The sequence below is a fragment of the Archocentrus centrarchus genome, unplaced genomic scaffold, assembly GCF_007364275.1.
Source record: "Archocentrus centrarchus isolate MPI-CPG fArcCen1 unplaced genomic scaffold, fArcCen1 scaffold_26_ctg1, whole genome shotgun sequence".
Classification (NCBI taxonomy): domain Eukaryota; kingdom Metazoa; phylum Chordata; class Actinopteri; order Cichliformes; family Cichlidae; genus Archocentrus; species Archocentrus centrarchus.
This window is the reverse complement of record NW_022060256.1, coordinates 6853561-6874385: the sequence shown is the minus strand read 5'-3', so window position 1 is coordinate 6874385 and position 20825 is coordinate 6853561. Positions and strand designations below refer to the sequence as shown.

Sequence of the window (20825 nt, the reverse complement as noted above, 5' to 3'; positions counted from 1 at the left end):
TCAAGGAGCAATGTAAACAATCAAGTCCCCTAACCAGACGGTTTATACCTTAATAACTGTATAACTATACTGCCAAAAGTATTCACTCACCATCCAGATCATTGAATCCATGTGTTTCAGCCACTTCCACAGGTGTATAAACCAACCGGCATGCAGATTGCTTCTACAAACATCAGTCAAAGAATGGGTCGCTCTCAGGAGCTCAGTGAATCCCAGCGTGGTACCGTGATAGGATGATACCTGTGCAACAAGTCCAGTCACTGCTAAATGTTCTACAGTCAGCTGTTAGTGTGGAAGTGACTGGGAACAACAGCAGCTCAGCCACAAAGTGGTGGGTCACGTAAAAATACAGAGTGGGGTCAGTGGATGCTGAGGGTCATAGTTCACAGAGGTCACCAACTTTCTGCAGAGTCAGTCACTACAGACCTCCAACCTTCATGTGGCCTTCAGATCAGCTCAGTAACAGTGTGTAGAGAGCTTCAAGGAATGGGTTTCCATGGCAGCTGCATCCAAGCCTTACATCACTAAGCTCAATGCAAAGCGTTGGATGCAGTGGTGTAAATCACGCCGCCACTGGACTCTAGAGCAGTGGAGACGTGTTCTCTGGAGGGATGAATCACACTTCTCCATCTGCCAATCTGAGGGAGGAGTCTGGGTTTGGTGGTTGCCAGGGGAACGGTACCTGTCTGACTGCATTGTGCCAAGTGTAACATTTGGTGGGGGTGGGGGGGTTATGGTGTGGGGGTGTTTTTCAGGAGCTGGGCTCAGCATAACAAGACATTTGGGACAATTTGATGCTCCCAACTTTGTGGGATGACCCAAACTGAGTGGAGACTGTGAGCCAGGCCTTCTTCTCCAACATCAGTGTCTGACCTCACAGATGTGCTTCTGGAAGAATGGTCAAAAATTCCCATAAACACTCCTAAACTTTTTGGAAATCCTTCCCAGAAGAGTTGAAGCTGTTATAGGTGCAAAGGGTGGGCCCAAATCATATTAAACCGTCTGGATTAAGATGTTACTCAAGTTCATACACGTGTGAAGACAGACGAGTTGATACTTTGGCAATGTAGTATAGTTAGCATGACAAACACACTGCCAATGCAGTAAAATCATACCTGGAATTACCAGTCATGGTTTGCCCCCCCCAGAGCCCAGACCTCAACACTGTTGAAGCAGTGTGGGATCATCTTGACACAGAACAGAACAAGAGGCAGCCAACATCCAAAGGAGAGCTGTGAATGTTCTACAGGAAGCCTGGAGAACTGAGGGCTAACGATGCATCAGAAGAATACAAGGTGACGGATGTCTCACCCTGTAGCCGGTGGCACATATTCAATTTGCTGCCTGTTTCACCTACAGGATTCGGACACCTTTAAATACTTTCCTGGACCCCAAGAAGAAGAAGAAGAAGAAGAAGCCCGGAGAGCTATTCCCAAAGAGCACTTAAAAGAAATTACAGGAAAGCTTTCCTGAGAGAGTTCAGGCTGTGTTGAAGCATAAAGGTGATCATACCACGTATTGACTTTGAAGCTCGTTAGAATTGTACAAACTCTGTTTTTGCCCTGTATACTGTATTTGCATTGATGTTTGTTTATTTTAATAAATTTGCGAATCTAGTTCTGATTTTTCCTATCAAATATAAAGAAATTCAGTGTGGCTAGAAACTTTTGCACAGTACCAGTCAAAGGTTTGGACACACCCACCTGATACTCTGTGTGTGTGTGTGTGTGTGTGTGTGTGTGCGTGTGTGTGTGTGTGTGTGTGTGTGTGTGTGTGTGCGTGTGTGTGTGTGTGGAGAGAGCAGATTGATTTTCGTTGCTTTGCTCCTTGGCGCCCACCAGGGGGCGACATAAACAGTGATTATGCGCCACATGCGTCACACTAAAGGAAAACAAACCAGCGTCACTTCCTGCCTGACGCAGGTAATTAGAAAACATTTGGGAACAGAAACTTAGGAGTTGCTTCGATGGCGCTGATGGGATGGCTCTGAACAGCTGGACACAGTGATTTTGAGAGGTGAGCGGACTTATTCAGCTCGTTTCCGGTGCGGTATCTGATGTCGGTCCTGGTTAGACACGTTGCGGGAACGCAGCGTCCATTCATCGCTGCGCTGCTAAACTCTTGACAGCTAACAGGTAACTTCAGCTGTACACGCGGCTGGTAATCGGTCACACCTCAGCTACTTAGCTGCCCGCTGTCAGCCATGACCAGGGTAGCAGGTTGGAGGTTTTACTAGTTTAAGGTGACTAACCGGGGAGGCTGTTGTAGGTTTTTCTGCTCTGTTTTCAGCTCTCCCGTTAGCTCGCTGCTGAGCTGACCGGCTGAAACTACGTGGCTTCTGTCTGGTTTTCCACCAGAAGTCTGTACCCTGGACCTCAGCAAGGTAACCTCAGGGTTAACCCTGGTGTTTCAGCGCAATCCAGGTGTGGTACATCGCCATGGTAACTCATGCAGTAGACCTAACCTGCTCAGGTGCAGGTCACGGTCATTATAATATCCCTCAGACCTCGGTGCGTGGATAGGAAGTTTGAAGTTTCCCTCATGAGCATCTTTGGGAAGTATGAATACTTAAAAGCACCTTCATTCCTGCTTTTTTCCTTGTGCTTGTAGCCAGATTGGGTTAACTTACCAAGCTGATAACCACCTTCTTGTGATTGCCTGATTGCAGATGTTATGATAAGAGAAGCCTGTCATGGCTGCGGTGAACTTGTAATACAGACAGTTGTTTTAAATTAGAGCTGCGCACACAGAGAGAGGGTCATGTTATTGGACTCTCAGGCATCTTTACACAGTGAGTTTAATTAACAGCCTCCTTACAGATATGAGGCCTTTTATTGCATGTTATTGCTTTTCAAACAAGCTCAGTGGCTGTTACTAGGTGTTGAAGCAACATGGTCAAATAGTTTCTCTTGTTGTTCTGACATGATACTTTTGAAGTGAACCCTGGTAATGTTAGTTTTATAGTTGGACTCTGTGTTGAGTCACTTATCCACTGTATGTTCAGAAGGTGAACAGTTCAAACTGTGTGTGGCGTGACTGACGTGGTTCGTGATTGGCACCTGAAAACAACAAAACATACAAGAAAATAACTGAAAAAAACCCTCACAGTATAAACAGTGATGCTGGATGAAAGCACCAGATAATTCAGGACAGCATGGCAGAATACAGATTCTGTTCATGTTTAAAGAGGCTATTATATAAATGTTTTATTTTGAAAGTTTAGTTGCTGCTTTGCCTCTTCAGTGTTTCCCTTCCTGCTGCTGTTAGCAGCTGCCTCTCAGATGAGTCATCATTCCCTCTGATGGACTCCGACTCCACTGTCCTGTACTGTGATGGTAGTCCTTGTTCTTCTGTTGCTCTAACTGAACCTACAGCAAGTGGAGAATTGGTTGATGTGCTGCTGCACCAAGTCCACTGAGGCAGCAGAGCAGAACAAACGTTACAGTCCAGGAAGGTTACTATAAAAGTATTAATAATATTAATATACCTACCTCCAGTAAAATGTCCAATTTTGTTGTTGGGGTGATCCATCAGAGGAAACTAGAGGAGGAGCAGCCATGGCCTGTGCTCGAGTGCCACTAGATATGCAGCAGGTGACTGAGCCTGGCCCTCTGGGAAAGGAGCGCACGCTGCCTGCACTGGTGAGTCAACACTGATGGTTTTATACAAATATTTCATTCTGACAGCTGTTTGACTCTCGTACAGACCCAAATCCTATCCTGTGCTTTCTGTCCCCCATCAGCACCCCGACAGGACAGAGGAGCGCTGTTTTGTGCCTTACAAGCCCCCTCCAGAAGACGGCTCTCCAGCTGATGTGGAGGAGTTTTTAGAGCATGCCAGATTCATCACAGAGGACCTGGAGTGGCTGCTCGCGTTGCCTCACGACAAGTTCTGGTGTCAGGTACAGTCTTGTTAACGTGTTATGCAGAAAAAACTCAGCAGCTTGTCCTCTGCAGGACTCCAGTAAATACATGCAAAAATAGTCAATGACCAGCAACCAAGAAAATATACAATAGCACAATCAAGAGGGAAAGACACACAAAAGTGTGCAGAGCCTTATAGCAACAGACCTTTAGGTCCCAAAGGGTCAAGAACTGTAAGATATTAATGCTGTTACTGCAAACATCTCGTGAGCCACGTTTTCTTGTCTGTTCATTCAGCCGCGTCTTCTGGAGGTGAAACCGAAAAGTTTAGATTCAGTTTTGAATCGACTGCCGTGCAGGAAAAGGTGCTGATGTTATTTAGAGGAATGTTCTCCTCCTGATGTCACGAGGCCTGTCTTTACCATCAGGTGGTGTTTGATGAGTCCTTGCAGCGGTGTTTAGACTCATACCTGCGTCACGCTCCCCGCGGCCTCGACCTCGCCACCCTGCCCTCCTCCCCGGCGGTGGCTGACATGCAGCGCTCTGTCCACAAGCTGGTCTTCTTGACCTTCCTCCGCATGGCCACGCATAAAGAATCAAAGGTAGGAGAACCAAATCTGGTCTCCCAGGAGGGAGTAATGAGGTGATGTAAAGTGTTGCAGGACGAAACCTTAATCCCCCCCCACCTTCCTGCAGGAAAACTTCTTCACCCCAGCTGTGTTTGGGGAAATTATCTACGAGAACTTTCTGTTTGACATTCCCAAAATTTTGGATCTGTGCGTGCTCTTTGGAAAGGGCAACGGCCAGCTGCTGCACAAGATGATAGGTGAGCTGCTTATGAGATCATATTTTCTGTCAGTCGTTGCACTCTGCTGACTTTCAAAATGACGTCCTTTCAGCGAACATCTTTACACAGCAGCCGTCCTACTACGGTGACCTGGATGAGACGGTGCCCACTGTGTTACAGGTGAGCGCCCACGTTTTTGCATTTTAAATTTTCACTGTAAAATGTCCAAATGAGATAATAATTTTAATGTGCTGTAATAATTCTTTTTACAATTCTTTTTACTTCATGAACTTCAGGTATTTGACACGATCCTGGAGAAGTGCGGTCTCCAGTGCGAAGGAGCCACCGCGGTGGAGCCAATGAAGCTGAACGCACACAAAAAACCCACTGCCATGACCATGAGCCAGCAGGTCAGTCAGACGCTTTCCTTTCCAGGTCGTATCCAGTAGCCTGCTGCACTTGTTTGCTCATGTATGTTAATTTATGATGTTAATCTTTTGAGCTTAACATTTATTGTTCTTCTTTGTAAACTACATGTTCATTGTATAAGACAAAGTCATCAGTTACAGGCACTGTTAGCGTCACTGATGAAATTTTATCTACATTCCAGTGACCTCAAAGTGTTAAATATGGGATCTCAGATCATCTGTCCAAGTGTTCTCATTCATTTATGTATAAAGTGCCGGTCGTATTAATAAACAGTGTGATGGTTCATCACTGAACTGTGGGATAAAACCATCTCCATCCCTTTCATAAAGGCTGGTCCGGTGTATTCTCTGTTCAAGGAGGTGTAAAGGAAGCATCGAAGCATTTCTCCTTAATAAAACAGGCTCACTTCCCTCAGTTATTAACTATAATTTGTGGACAATCAAAGTGTAAGAAAAGGCATTGAGGTTAGAATCAGCTTTTGCTTTCACTGGTTTGGTCTCACCTGCAGGTCTCCCAGCAGCTCTTTGATCATTTCAAATAAATCTCTCCTGCAGAATCAGAACCTTTTTTCTTCACCCAGCAGATTTCTCCCATCTAAAAGCAAGCTTGCTGTAAAGTCTGTATATGAGCCGTGCCATCACCTTTAGTGTACTAACTATGGAGCTTTATTATAGGAACAATCTTTAAGATTTTTGCCTGGTCATTCCAAGAAGGGCGGCCTATATCTTGGTGGTGTAAGTGGCTGTTATAATTTCTCTCCTAGGAACTGTTGGATATAATCTTGTACCTGTGCGACTCAACCACCACCATCCATGTCTTCCTGGACATCTTCCCTGCAGCCTGCACTAGCTTCCAGTCCCGCGGCTTCCTCAGCAGGTAGGTACTCTGAAAGTTCACCGAGAGTCGTACCTCCATAAAACCTCTCCCTGATCTTTGGGTTTTCTCTGCTGGCAGTCTGACCTCGTTTTACGAGACCGCTGTGCCTGACCTCGAGAAGGCAATCCGAAAGAGAAACTTTGATGATAAAGGGTGAGCATCTGCTTCGAAAAGGAAAAAAAAAAAAAAAAACAGGAATGCAGGGAAATGTTTGAGACCTGAGCGATGACAAACCTTCTTATAGCCTTCAGGAAGACTTGTGGAAGAGGCTGTCTCATTCCTGTCGTAAGATGGTGGAAACGGTTCACCTGCTGCTGCACCACGCCTGCCTACAGCCGATCCTGGAGGGGTGAGACGCCCATACTCTCAGCGTTACACGTTAAAACAGACACACACATTAAACTTATTTTCCTTGCAGGAGAGAAAACATGCAAACATTTGCAGAGGAACTGCTACAATATTTCACATCGTTTTTACCTGAGAAAAGGTGAGATTTGTGCTTTCCAAAGTGAGAACAGGCTCTATCAATCAAATCTCCCAATTAAAACTAAATGTAGTATCTCTCTCTCTCTCTCTCTCTCATATACCTTTCAGGTTCTTGACAGATTACGATGAGCAGTTCCCCGTTGCAGATGACGTCAGCCTCCTACAGCAGGCCCTTCCTGTCATGTATCCTTAGCCGCTTTACAGCAAGACATTTATGGAGGCTGTTACGACTAACAGCAGCCTGGAAGCTCTGATGAAAGCGGTGTAACTACAGGAGACCAGCGCTTTCAGACTTGCAGAGAAAAGCTGCTGCTGTAGCAAACATGAAATACCTCCAAACTGCAGAGCCTTTGCTGTTAGCTCCCTCCATGAACTGTGTTGAGGCTGTTCACGTGTAATGGAACAACTCAGCTAGTAATACAGTCACTGCGTGCAATCAGCACTGCACGGTTAAAGAAGTGCTGAATGGTGCTAAATGGGGGATCTCAGACCATCTATCCATCTGGCCGAAGGTTATCCCATCTGCAATGGGCTGAGAGGCAGGGAACACCTGAAAGGTCACCTGTCCAGCACAGAGAGACACACCTATGGCCAGTTTAGAATTTGCAGTTAGTATGACGGGCCCATCTTTAAACTTTGAACTGAGCAGGAAGTTTGAGCCCAGGACCCGTGCAGATACTGCAGTGTCTGGTTTCTTATTACAGAGGCGATGACAGGAACACTTTCACAGTGGTGAAACTTTAGATTTAGACATTTTGACTCATAATTAAAAGAAATATATGACGTCCTACATTGTAATAAAGCAGTATTTAATCTTCTTATGGTTCAGACTGTTAGTATGAAGGACTTAGGTTTTAGTACTAGATGATAAAGCCTGTAGTGACAGCAGTTTCCCTCCTTAACTACCCTTTGTCCCTCAGTGATGACACCAGGACGTCCTACTTGCTCCAGGGAGTTGAAAGTGCCTGGGACACCGTGGGGCGGCGGAAACCACAGAGCCAGATTCAGACTAAAGCCGCCTCATCGTTGTTGGCCAATCAGGGAGCAGCGGCTGGTGCTGCTGCTTCCTCTTTGTCTGGCTCTAAACCTCAGGAGGTCAGAGAGCCAGCAGAAGGAGAGAGTCTAAGGGGAGCAGAGGCCATGCTGGATGTCCCCCAAAAAGGAAACAATGTAAGCTGTGATTATAACACCCCAGTGATTTTCCTTATGTTTTTGTTTTAGATATATATCCTGTAAATGGTGGACTCTCATGTTATTCATGTCCAGAGTGTTTTTTTTTTTTTCTTTTAGGCTTTGACTGCACTAAGTTTCAGAGTGCCTTTTCTATTCTTGGATCTGTATGATGTCATAGAGAGTGGTTAGCCTTAATATGGTTGCCTTTAAAGAGGCAGGAAATAAAATGGCTTGTTTCAGAGGAAGGACTGAGTGGGTGCACCAACACACAGAATCATGCAAAGCGCCTCTAGCGGAGTCCAAATACAGCCTTCCTTTGACGTTGTTTCTCTTGTTTCTGGCGTGGCTTCAGGGCGCAGTGTGTCCAGTGAGCGGGGCGGAGCTAGAGTCCCTGCTGTCGTGCATCAGGGACCTACTTCCTGATTTGGGTGAAGGTTTCCTGCTGGAATGCCTGAAGGAGTATGACTACAACTCCGAGCTGGTCATCAACAACATCCTGGAGGACCGGTTAGCTCCCAGCCTGGCCAAACTGGACCGAGCCATGCCAAGGTGACGCCAGACGCTGGGGGATTTACATATAATGCTGATATTTATGTTCTGCTGCCTTTTAAGCTGCAAAGATTCACTTTTGTACAGGTGATCTGACTTAATGCACCTGTCTCTAATATAACATAGATTGGGCCCCCAATCAACTGCATCAGGCTTCTCACAAAAAGCTAATTTAAATTCTTTTACTATATGCTATACTAATTGCTTAATCTATAATAATATGGCATAATTAATGAATTAATTACCATATAAAGCTTTAAATAAATGTAGTTGCTGCACAGATCACTGTTAGAAAGAGGTGGAGGGCTACTGTGACCAGCAGCAGTGCTTACAGGGAATCTGCCATCTTTAAAGATGATGGAGAAACTAAACGGGCAGTTTGTCTGCACGCAGACAGCCTCAGTTTGATCTTGTCCTGTGTAAAACAAACCAGCAGTGGATGCGCTGAAGGATTTTTGTTTGCATTATGATGTGAAAATACTGATTATTATAACAATTACCCATTAGCGAAGGTTCATTTCAGCTAGTTTGCTTCACAAGTGAACCAGCCTGCCAGAGTTCAGGCTGGTGGGGGTAATCTAGTGCAGGGAAATATAATTTGGTGTGTGTGGTTGAGTTTTGAATGCTGCAAATTATTCTTCTGGACTGTTATGGCCACAGTTTACCATTACCATCGTGCCGCAAAGCAAACACAACAATGAGTTAATTTGAGCTTTCAGCCATCAGATCTGAATCACGTCGAACACCCAGGGAGAATGAGGGAGAATGGGAGATAAACGTGCCTTTGACACATGCAGAAATGATTGTTTTGTAGTACAAACATCAAACTTTATCCAGAAAGTGTTTGGGTGCAAGCAGATGCTGATTGGGTCCAGCTGTCTGTGTCATCCAGGTGGATGAGTTATAAAAGAATTCACCCCATGAACAGCTCGGCAGGTTTACCGGTTTTTGCATTTGGACTGATCTGTGTTATAGGCGGGGAAACTGAGTCTGAATGCAGGTAAAAACAGAGTCGTCGTTCTCAGGTGTAGGTACAGTGTGCCTAAAGAACACATTAACTTGAACAAAATCTAATGCAGAGCAACACTTCGAAGGGCAGCAGGACGAGACGGCATTGAGATGTTTTGCTCATGTTTTTGTTTCGTCAGCACTTTGGATATTTGGGGCTCCTAAGTCTGAGATTTGGATCTGCGGTGTGTCTTCAGTGGTTTTATAGTTTTATTTGACCAGAGAGTACAAAAGTGTACATATTCAATATGGATTGTGTTGATCATTTTTAGACCAGTGCAGTTATATGCTACTGTATATAGTCATATTTGTTCTTCTGCATTTTAGGCCAGTGAAGGAGGAGCTTCCAGCTGTTCTGAACAGCAGATCCAACGTGTTTGATGGTGACGAGTTTGACGTCTTCCACAGAGACCAGGTGGACATGTCCCGCATCTGGAAGGGCAGGAGGTAAAAGCACGCATCGAGAAAATCACTGAAGAAATTAAAATTTTGAGTGAGCATCAAGGTCGAGGCGATAAATCTAGCACGGCGTGAGTCCAGACGTTCACGTCCATGCTGCTTTTATTTCTGGCTGTTTGGCTGGTAACTCGCACTCTGCGTGGATTTAAAGACGGTGAAAAACCGGTGGCGACGTCTCGTTTGTTTTCCTGCAGGAAAGGTGAGAACGTTCGGGAGATGCTGAACGACAAGCGGCACGTGGCGGAGCAGAAAGCTCGTTATCACGCGTACGAGACGGTGGTGGACGAGGTCATCATCGAACCTGGAGAATCCACGACGATGTACGAGCTGGACGACTATGACGACGAGTACGATGACACCTACGACATGAACCAAGTGGGCGCTAACGACCTGGATGGAGACAGTTTACTGAGCAGAAGGTATCTTTGGTGCCACTGATCATTACGGGGTGGAGACAGTGAGGCAGAAGATTCAAAAGCATCAAATAATTTCTGTTTCCCGGCAGGCCGTTCACGGTCCCGCAGGTACTGAGGAAGGGAAACAAAGAGGAGGAGGAGGAAGGTGAAGATGATGAAGAGGAAGATGCTTCACAGGTACTGATGGTTTGTTTGGACTTTAAATCTTTAATGTAATACAAACAGAACTTAAGTTCTGTTTTGTTAATCTCACAGTTGAATTTTTTGCTTTGCTGCAGTCTTAAACTCTTTATTTATGGAGGCGGGAAGTCTGTCCACATTTTTGATACTTTCTATCGTTTTTTTCTTTCTTTATACAATCAATAAAATAACTCTGAAACAAATACATAAATAATAATTAACACGAGAGCATGCCTTAGCTCTTCAGTTCGTTTCTATGTATCGTTTCTTGAGTCCTTTTCCTGAGTCAGCTGCTCTGTAACGTCCTTCAGTTTTGAGCCCGTCGTCGTGTGTTGGTGGATCTGGTTTTTACCATTTTCTTGTGATTGCCTTTCTCCAGGCCGCTAACAAAATTTTCATACACCTGTCCTCTTTTGACACATCATTTCTCACCATGTTACCAAAATACAAGTTTACATGATAGCCCAGAACTGATTAACTTTGTCCCATCGCATTTCCATAATCCCGTACACGCACCTGTGTCTGATTGTACCTCTGTATAAAATCCTTTAAAATGGTTGCTGTTTTGTCACTGACTTCCTTTTGCGACTGCATTTTATTTCAGAGTGCTGTAAACAGGGACCAGTTTGTGCAGGACCCGGCTGTGCTGAGGGAGAGAGCCGAGGCCCGAAGAGCAGCTGCGCAGCAGAGGAAGAAGTAAAGATGATGCTCAGGCTCTGCTTAGCTGGCGTTTTGTCCAAGATGTTTTTCATCTTAGATATTTATTGTCTGATTAGATGACTGAGAGCGCAAAGCCCTCTGACATGCATGATTTTAATTTTCCTCTTTAGATTTTTGGTACTCGACTCTACTTCTAATGATAAAAACTGAATGGAACAGCAAACACTTACATTATGCTCAAAAATGAGCAAATTGTTCCAGTTTCTTGTGCTTCAGTTTTTGATATAAAAAATAGAAACTCTCCAACCCTGCACTCACACCTCTGCCGTCTTCCCTTCTGTCTCTTGCAGCTTCCGGCCAGAGCGTTCCAGTAACGTGGCCGGCCGACCCAAAGGACAAGGCCAAACTGCTGAGACGTTACTGGACCGGCGAAAGAAAGAGGCCAACAAGAGCCGGGTAGCCAACCACAACCGGCGCACCATGGCTGACCGCAAGAGGAACAAAGGCATGATCCCCTCCTGACCTGTGACTCCAACCCAGCAGGCTGATGGGAGAAAGGAGGGATGGCTGGAAGGAGGATGAGGGAAAAGTGGATGTGGGTTCTGGTGTGGTTCTGGGTTGATTGTTCATGTTCCAGCCCTGAAGTCACTGTGAAAGCCACCACACGTTTTAGATGTTGTTGAAGGCTTTCATTAGTTTACAGAATGATTTTGGTAAAGCTGTATTTTGGCCTTTTCTTTGATTAAAAGTTGCCAACAAGCTTTACTGAACTGTTTGAGATTGAACATGTGTGTTATGGATCTGAGCCTAAAGGACAGTGTGTCCTTTGGCCCAACGGATTCTACAGCTCATTAAAAATCAACCTGAGCATGAGCAAAGGACTAGGGATAAAGATTAACATGTTTATTTTTGCCATGTAACAAATCATTTTATTATTAAGATCCAGAGTGATCAAACACTCAAGCACTCTTTGACATCATCATCAACAAACAGACTACATAGGAGTGAAAGGAGGAGACGTTCGGGGTTTGGGACTTCCTTCTGTAGCTGGAAGAACAATTACTGACCTGGAGATCAAGTCTGAACAGCAGCGGCGGACTGCACCAACTCATCCTGTTTGAGCATGTGCAAAAGCTGCTTGCACGCATGTAACGTCATCTACCCAGTCCACATTACTGCTGTCCAGACTTTAAAAACAAAAAACAAAAAAAGGATCACAATGATGCTGATGTTTGTGTTTGGAAGCACTTTCTGTAAGGAAGGTCCTCGAGCTGTGGGGAAACCTCCTACATGCTGCCATGCACACAATATTTTCTATGAAGCTGTCGGAGCTTTTTGTAACAATATCGGCACACAAAAATGCTTTTTTGGAGTTGACATTGCAGAGAAAAAAAAAAAAAAAAAAATCACAAAATACAATAAAACTATGTTTTTAACATACTTCTGAGTTTGTGGTCACTGTCAAAGAAAGGAAATGCATTAGGGTTTCATTTCTCCTTTTGCTTCAGTCGTGTTGAATGGTGCTAATTATTTCTTTTACTTTGGTAAGTACACTGTTTTTTCCTGTGCTTGAGCACTGGGCAATCTTTATTTAAACCTACAGTTTGGATACATCTTCTGTTTGGCATTTTTACTCCATTTACAGCGACCGCAGGAACAAACAGCTAACCTGACTCTGTTCAAACATAATAAAATCTGCCTGTCAGCGCCTCTGAACTTCATTAATTAGCATGATAATCTTGGGTCATAATCTAAAATGTAAAAAAGTTGCAATCTGATGTGCAGCACATTCAATTCAGTTTTATTTATATATACTGTTAGGTAATCAGATGCCCTCCTATGAGCAGCATCTGGCGACAGTGGGAGGGAAGAACTCCCTTTTAATAGAGATCAATCTCCAGCAGATCCAGGATCAGGGAGGCTGGCACTGCCAGAGGAAGACTAGGGGCTGATGGGAAAGCGAAGATGCAGCCGTACAGTCTCCTGTCACAGTCCAAAATATGCACGTCGGGCTAATTGTTCATTCTTATTGGTCGTAGGTGTGGTTGTCTCTGTATTAGCCCTGTGATAGACTGACCTGTTCAAGGTGTACCTGCCTTTTTCCCTGTGTCAGGTGGGACAGATGCATAGAGAGATCCACGCTTGAATGTGCTACATGTGATTCTGTAAGTTTATGCACTGCTAACCAGCTAACCCTGACCTGTCCCAGCCTCTGATCCTGTTTTGTGTTTCTCTGCTTCAGGAAGTTGTGGCGGTCCTCTGTTTCATTCAGATTCCTCTGCAGTGAGTCCATGGACAGACTCCAGGCTGTTCTTGTTCTGCTGCCTCAGTTAACCTGGTGTATGAACGCATGAGCGAGTTTTCCACCTGTTGCAGGTTCTGGTTGGAGCACAGGCTGTATATGAAAGTTGTGTTGGAAGTTGCCTGTTGCTTGTTTAAAAAAAAAAATAAAATAAATTTGCCAAAGATAATTCTTTTAAATGGAAAATAACAGCTGGAATTACACTGCAGCAGATCTGAGATCTATTAAAGAAAACTAATAGCTGTGAGGCTACTTTTTACAGGCTTTCAAAAATGGGCCCCAAATCCTTCACCTACCTGTTTAACATCATCATCATCATTATCACTAATCCTACAGCTGAAAGTAAACTGGCTACTGATGCATACAAAGCAGTTTTCACTGCTTTGCTGTTAAGTTGTAAGGAGTGTTAAGGACGTTTTTTCCTACATGTTACCAGCTGGCACACACTGACTACTGAAGCTCTACAACTACCACTGAACTGCAAAGTATCAAAGTGGACTTTTTAAAACTTTCAGTCCTCTCTGGTTGTTGGTTATTGACATCATTTTGACCTAAAGTGAACCCTGTGATCAGTACATCGACACTAAAAACTTAAAAGCGTGAACGTCTTTGCACCAGCAGCTGACTCAGATACTGAGGTTGTCAGTTTTTATCCCCCCCCCCCAAAAAAAAAATCACATTTGTGCTGCTGCTGTTTGCACACAAAGTTGTACAGTAACAAGATCTCAAGAAGTTCTGTTCACATACAATACGACCAGTGGGGTACTTCATAGTATTACCAGGTACGTCGCACAGGTTAAAATCTGATGGCCGTCAGATGCTGTAACAAGTTTATGCTCCCAGATCCACAGCTGGAAGGAGGAAGTGTTGCTGTCACTTCAACAACAACAACAAAAAAAAGCTACTGGAGTGTCACTGAGGTCGAGATGTGAGCCGATTCCCCGAGCTGATGCAGCGGTGGCGACAGGTGAAACGACTGTTAACTGTCTTTGCAGACGCTGCCTGGAGAGCGAAAGGAAAAGATTCAGAGACGTTTCAGTCCAGGAACTGAAAATGAACAGACTTATTTTCTGAGGACATTTTTTTAAAGATATTTTAAAGAAACAATTACCAGTGCATTTATTTTAACAGAAATAGCACTGTAGTTATAAAAATATTGATTTAGGCCTTGACAAACCAATGATAGAGCTGTGTGTGTGTGTGTGTGTACTCACTGAGGATGCTGCGCTTGCACAGAGGACAGGTGTGCTGCAGCAGCAGCCAGGGGTCGACACAGTCTCTGTGATACTCGTGAAGACACGGCAGCACCCGCAGACACTGATGACAACAACACAGATTTTATACATCATTACAGCCGACCTGCTGTTTATTTAAGGGTTTATTTATGTAAATTCTGAAATGAGCCAAAAAGCAAAGAGTGTTTATTCTCATATTATTAGGTCGCTCCCCTCTTCTTGAATTAAACAGAGTGTTGGTGTGGGTCTGTGTCGGCTGACCTGGTTGTTGTTAAATGGCTCCAAACAGACGGCGCAGTTATCCGCCTCTGCCAGCTGTGACGGGTCACACCAGGGTTTGGGCTGACGGTACCGTTTGGTCTTCAGGGATGACATCCTCTTCAGAACATCCTGTTTAGGAAGGAGCTGAAAAACACAACCCAGCAGAACATCTCACGTACTTTTGATTTTCTTTTGTGTGCTGGAGACTGCACATGAGAGAGACTTAAAGGACAGGTTCTCCTCACAGACATCAAACATGCACTCTGCATATTGTCTGTGTAGATTCTCAGTCATCCAGGTCATAGTAGTCTCTGGAGCTTGAAAAAGGCGACTGGACTTCTTTTTGTTTCTTGAAGACGTTTCACCTCTCATCCGAAAGGCTTCTTCAGTTCTCAACCAAATGGTGGAGAGACCCAGGTATTTAAACCCCTGTGGGCGTAGTCCCCTGAAGGTGGTTATGACCCTCTATTGATCATGTGTGTGAACACATGTGCCCAGGTGTGAAGGGGGCGTGGGTCATATTTAATCAGTGGTTTCAGTTGAAACCAATTTAGGACTCCGCTCCATTGTTTCCTGTGGCCTATTGAGGTCACTGGAACAAAGGTGTGAATGGGGGTTGAGACGTCTGGGAAGGGAGCTCAGGACAGCACTGTAAGCGGGGGAAAGTTGGTGACGTAATCCACCTCCTCTGTTCAATGATGGTCGTTCACAGTGGACATAGATGGCTTCTTTCACTCCTCTTTCAAACCATCTGTTTTCCCTGTCCAAAATGTGAACATTGGCATCCTCAAAAGAGTGCCCTTTTTCCTTCAGATGCAGATGTACTGCTGAATCTTGTCCTGTCGAGGTGGCTCTTCTATGTTGTGCCATTCGTTTGTGAAGAGGCTGTTTGGTTTCACCAATGTAGAGGTCCGAGCACGCTTCACTGCACTGAACAGCATACACTACATCGCTGATCTTGTGTTTGGCGGGTTTGTCCTTGGGATGAACCAGTTTTTGTCTTAGGGTGTGACTTGGTTTGAAGTATACTGGGATGTCATGCTTGGAGAAAATTCTTCTGAGTTTCTCTGACAAGCCTGACACATATGGGATGACAATGTTGTTCCTCTTGTCCTTCCTATTCTCTGTAGTTTGTGTTTGGCCTTCATTCCTGTGCATCTTAGCTGATTTGATGAAGGCCCTTCACTCGTCACATTAACTCAGTGGATAAATACATACGTTTTACCAGGGAGGACACCAGAGATAACAAGTTACCATTCCTGGACTGTGCGGTGCTTATCGAGGAAGATGGAAGCCTCAACATTGAAGTTTACCGGAAGCCCACACACACAGACCAGTATCTCCTCTTTGACTCCCACCACCCTCTGGAACACAAACTTGGGGTGATCAGGACCCTACAACACCGTGCGGAAAGTGTTCCCTCTAAGGCAGAAGGGAAGCATAAGGAACACACACACATTAAGAAAGCCCTCAAAACATGTGGTTACCCCAACTGGGCCTTCATCAAATCAGCTAAGATGCACAGGAATGAAGGCCAAACACAAACTACAGAGAATAGGAAGGACAAGAGGAACAACATTGTCATCCCATATGTGTCAGGCTTGTCAGAGAAACTCAGAAGAATTTTCTCCAAGCATGACATCTCAGTATACTTCAAACCAAGTCACACCCTAAGACAAAAACTGGTTCATCCCAAGGACAAACCCGCCAAACACAAGATCAGCGATGTAGTGTATGCTGTTCAGTGCAGTGAAGAGTGCTCGGACCTCTACATTGGTGAAACCAAACAGCCTCTTCACAAACGAATGGCACAACATAGAAGAGCCACCTCGACAGGACAAGATTCAGCAGTACATCTGCATCTGAAGGAAAAAGGGCACTCTTTTGAGGATGCCAATGTTCACATTTTGGACAGGGAAAACAGATGGTTTGAAAGAGGAGTGAAAGAAGCCATCTACGTCCACTGTGAACGACCATCATTGAACAGAGGAGGTGGATTACGTCACCAACTTTCCCCCGCTTACAGTGCTGTCCTGAGCTCCCTTCCCAGACGTCTCAACCCCCATTCACACCTTTGTTCCAGTGACCTCAATAGGCCACAGGAAACAATGGAGCGGAGTCCTAAATTGGTTTCAACTGAAACCACTGATTAAATATGACCCACGCCCCCTTCACACCTGGGCACATGTGTTCACACACATGATCAATAGAGGGTCATAACCACCTTCAGGGGACTACGCCCACAGGGGTTTAAATACCTGGGTCTCTCCACCATTTGGTTGAGAACTGAAGAAGCCTTTCGGATGAGAGGTGAAACGTCTTCAAGAAACAAAAAGAAGTCCAGTCGCCTTTTTCAAGCTCCAGAGACTCTGCATATTCCCACACTCAGCTTGTTTCTGATTGGCTGTATCAAAGCCAAGTTTAATAAGGATAATTTTAAACTGTAAGTCATACGAAGCTACTCTACTGAAGTCCAGAAACAAGTGGAGTTTAAAGAATAACCTTTGGCACCATCGGATGCACGGAGAGCGTACCTCCAAGTCGTCGTTCAGCTGGTGGCCTTGGTACTGCCAGCGCGCCTGAACGATGACTCCCGTGCTGAGGATCAGAGCCACCAGGAGGACGGTGTCCCACAGCTGCTGCAGGTACTTCTGTGAAGTAGCAACAACACTGCTTCTTTTACACCACAAACAAGAAAAGTCCTCCAGAAAAATGACCTTATTTTCTTAATCCTGAATTTTCATACTGTTATGTCTAAATGGATTATTTGGAGAAACAGGAACTCTGAGATCTAATAAGCTCCCTTCACCATCACAGGTTTTCCCTTGTCAGACCTGATCCAGCTAACACATTACTCACTCAGCTCCGGTGCAGCAGCTTAAAAGCAGACACTGATGATGTTATTTTTCCCCACCTGGACCTGAGAGTTGGTCTCTCCTGTGCAGATGACCCCCTGCCACTCCCCGTAGCGACCGCCTCTCGACCGGCCGCAGCTGGACCACAGCGTGAGCGTGGCTCCCTGCCCGAACACACAGCAGCATGCGCTCACTGTCAGCTCAGCCTGTCATCTGTTCACTCACCACTGCAGGATGCTAAGAACTGAGATAGGTGTGGAGCTCACCAGGTTGTCCTGCAGGATCGTCTTGTATGTGATTTTTGCCGTCGCCCGAAGGCCCCTGTGAAGAGGTCAGCGGATGTTTAGGCCCCAGTAAAATCATCGGTCACCTTCCAATCCTCCGTTTGGAATTTGGTTCTGCTTTTGTAGGATGCTGCTATTGTGACAAATTGTTACCATATAAGACGTGAATTTTAGCCTGTCAGCAAATTGTAAATGTTCGGCCCTTTCTCAGCGTGGCCCTTAGTGAACCTGAGTGTGACACCCCCGATCCATCTGAAACCCTGTGAGCTGAATCTGAGTTTACTGCACACAAGGTTAAATTAACCCTGAAATACAATTTTAGGGCAAGTTTATCATTTAACTCTAGAAAACATGCTACAGCTGTATGTTGCTACTGTTACAGCTGCTCAGTGAACCCATGCAGGGCTGGTACTGACAAAAAAAACTGTGCAGACGATCTGACGCACGCGCAGGTTCCACCTACAGCTTTGTGACTCTTACATGCAGCTGTGATGATAAGGCGCCGCGTACCTGAGCAGAACTCCAATCAGCTTGGTCACATTTTCTGATGTCTGGATCACAATGATGGGCTTGGACAGCACCTGAGACAAATCCATCTATAAACAGAAAAGCAGGATTAGGAAATTAATCAAGCTGCACAAAATCGTTTGCAATGAAATTCTGTGAATCAATATGGGATCGTGCGAATGTAAACACACTTGTGGCATTATGCTTCAAGTTGGAGGGGTGCTAAGACGCAGTTAATGTGAACTGAGGGTAGCATCCTCGAGAGAAATATGAGAAAGATTTAATGATTTCTGCATGTTTTCATGTATGACGGTGTCTCTTAAAATAAGTCCGATACAATGTTTGTCTCATCTAAGAAAATAAAAACACCAGTGCCATAAACACTCCTAAACCTTATGGAAAGCCTTCCCAGAAGACCTGAAGCCGTTAGAGCTGCAAAGGGTTTGCAGATTCATTCAAACCCTTTGGGTTAAGAATGGGATCTCACTCAAGTTATGATATAAAAGGTGGAGAAATAAGACCCATATCAACTGCAGACATGTCCTACTGCTACCATGTGCCTTCCTTTCTGAATTTTTACCTCACTGACTGTGTTTTGGTTGAGAGCCAGAATAATCAGCGCCGAAGCTCCGAGGACCAACGCTCGCTTCATCTTGAACAGAGAGAAATCAATGTTACACTTCAGGTTTTTAAACTAAAATACTTCCACTGACTGATCACATGACAACTGACAGTCACATCTACAGGCAATCTGGAACATGTGGAAAGTTTCTAGAAGCAGGCAGTGCAGCAGAAATTATTATTTCATCAGAAAATAAGCAGTGGACTAAAAACATTACTCACTTTATTAACCACAGCATCAGCAAAGGACTCCTGGTTCCCAGTCGAGGCTTTGCTTTCATCCATCTCCACGGGCACCACCCCAATCCACGGCTCCTGCTTTTTGATGTCAGCCTCACCTTTTCCTTCACCCACCTGCGTCACCTCATCTCGAACCTGGAGACAAAGGGCATGGAAGCAGGCTAAGACCTGTTCGGAGGGCACTAACAAGTCCTCTATGCAGGAAAAACTTTGCTCTACATACACTACAGAAACATATATTTAACTTGATTATGCAAACACAGACCAAAAATCACCTTTAACCTTGTATTTTGTTTTGAGCACAAAAAGCAGCTTTTGCGCTCTCTCATAGTCTCCCTTGGGGTCGTTTCACCCACATTTACCACTTGATTAAAGGTCCAGGACAAGAACCGAGCAGCTTTGACCCCCTAAGGCCGACTCACCAGGACCAGGTCTCCCTCCAGCTCCTCTCGCTCCTCGTCTCGCTGCTCGGAGCTCCCGCCGCCCCTGCTGGACTCCACCACCTCCCCCTGAAGCAGGTCGCTCACACCGGGCCGCTGCTCCAAGAAAACCTCTACAAGAGCAACCTGCTCCGCGGCCGCCAGCAGCTCCGGCCACCGCGGCAGCAGCAGGAGCGGTAACGACACCCAGAGGCCGCACCAGCGAGGTGAAGCCATGACCCCCAAAACAACGCAGAGGAAATACGGCCGAAACAAGTAATAAATACACGAATCTAATCAGCTGTCATACATCGCTTCGCCAGTTAACTCACAGCGCCGGAGAATGTAAACAAGAGAAACAGCTTCCGGCTTCGGCCGGAAACGGCGGGATGATCATCATCTTGTATAAGACATAGATTATATCACTCACTGATGTGATTTAATTTATTCTGTAAAATGTATAACATACAAAATGCAGCACACACAGCATAAAAACCACGATTACACAACAAAGGCTGAACTCTTGTTTCCAATGTGACCCCAAAACTAAAACTGCAATTCAGCTATTAATATGTTATATTTATTAAGAAGGGCTCAGCTTCACCACATGACTCAGTATTTTCGCTCCAGCGAACAGCTGCTGAGCGACGAAGAGTAAAAATACCGAGAGAAGGAGAGCCCCGCACTTCCTTCTTCGCTTTAAAGCGCCCCGCAGCTGAAGTTCCCTAAGACCACATTCATATAACTAACTTTCTTTTTCTTTGAATACGCTCTAAAAGCAAAACTCAAGAACTTTTAACCCGTTCAGTATAGTATATCAAATCTCTCATTAAAACTACTAACAGCACACAGTTAAGAATAATTTCATAAAGCGTATCTGCTTAGGTAATGGCATTAAATGCCGAAGAAGAAAAAAATTAACGCTTATTTCATGTGCGCATGTGCAAAATACTTGTCAAAGATCGTCTACTATACGTCTGGGTGATGACTTACTCAAAGGCGGGGCGTGCAGCACCCGCTATTAAATGTTTAAAGGCTTACATTTCTTAGTGTAAGGTCTTGTGAATGATGACGATGATGTTGCTCTTTATATTTAACTGACAGGTTTGATAATTTATTGGCGAAAAATGTGTTGAACTATACAGTATTTAACCCATAATCAGTGGCCTCTCACAGAAAGGGCGGGGCTTCTTTCCATGGTGCAGGCTTCTTAAT

The 20825-nt window shown here is 44.9% G+C and overlaps 2 protein-coding genes across 3 annotated transcripts; one reads left to right on the top strand and one right to left on the bottom strand.

Moving 5' to 3' along the window:
- The first annotated feature begins 1887 nt into the window (after positions 1–1887).
- ascc2 (activating signal cointegrator 1 complex subunit 2) lies at positions 1888–12352 on the top strand. Of its 2 annotated transcripts, none has more exons than XM_030723482.1 (19): positions 1888–2016; positions 3535–3641; positions 3743–3901; positions 4292–4465; positions 4560–4689; positions 4763–4830; positions 4947–5060; positions 5843–5955; positions 6034–6108; positions 6200–6304; positions 6374–6442; positions 6550–6624; positions 7362–7611; positions 7967–8163; positions 9499–9618; positions 9825–10049; positions 10136–10223; positions 10831–10922; positions 11237–12352. In XM_030723482.1, the coding sequence occupies exons 2-19, from the start codon at positions 3558–3560 to the stop codon at positions 11406–11408; spliced, it is 2310 nt and encodes a 769-aa protein (XP_030579342.1). In that variant the 5' UTR covers positions 1888–2016; positions 3535–3557; the 3' UTR covers positions 11409–12352. The 2 variants fall into 2 exon arrangements, with proteins under 2 accessions (XP_030579342.1, XP_030579343.1); XM_030723483.1 differs by having other exon boundaries at positions 1906–2016; positions 3522–3641.
- On the bottom strand, positions 11775–19961 carry rnf215 (ring finger protein 215). The gene is made up of 10 exons (XM_030723484.1): positions 19614–19961; positions 19174–19326; positions 18911–18982; positions 18334–18419; positions 17806–17860; positions 17599–17703; positions 17219–17335; positions 14685–14828; positions 14403–14505; positions 11775–14190 (listed from the first exon to the last, which is right to left on the bottom strand). The coding sequence occupies exons 1-10, from the start codon at positions 19845–19847 to the stop codon at positions 14168–14170; spliced, it is 1092 nt and encodes a 363-aa protein (XP_030579344.1). The 5' UTR covers positions 19848–19961; the 3' UTR covers positions 11775–14167.
- Between the last annotated feature and the right edge of the window lie 864 nt (positions 19962–20825).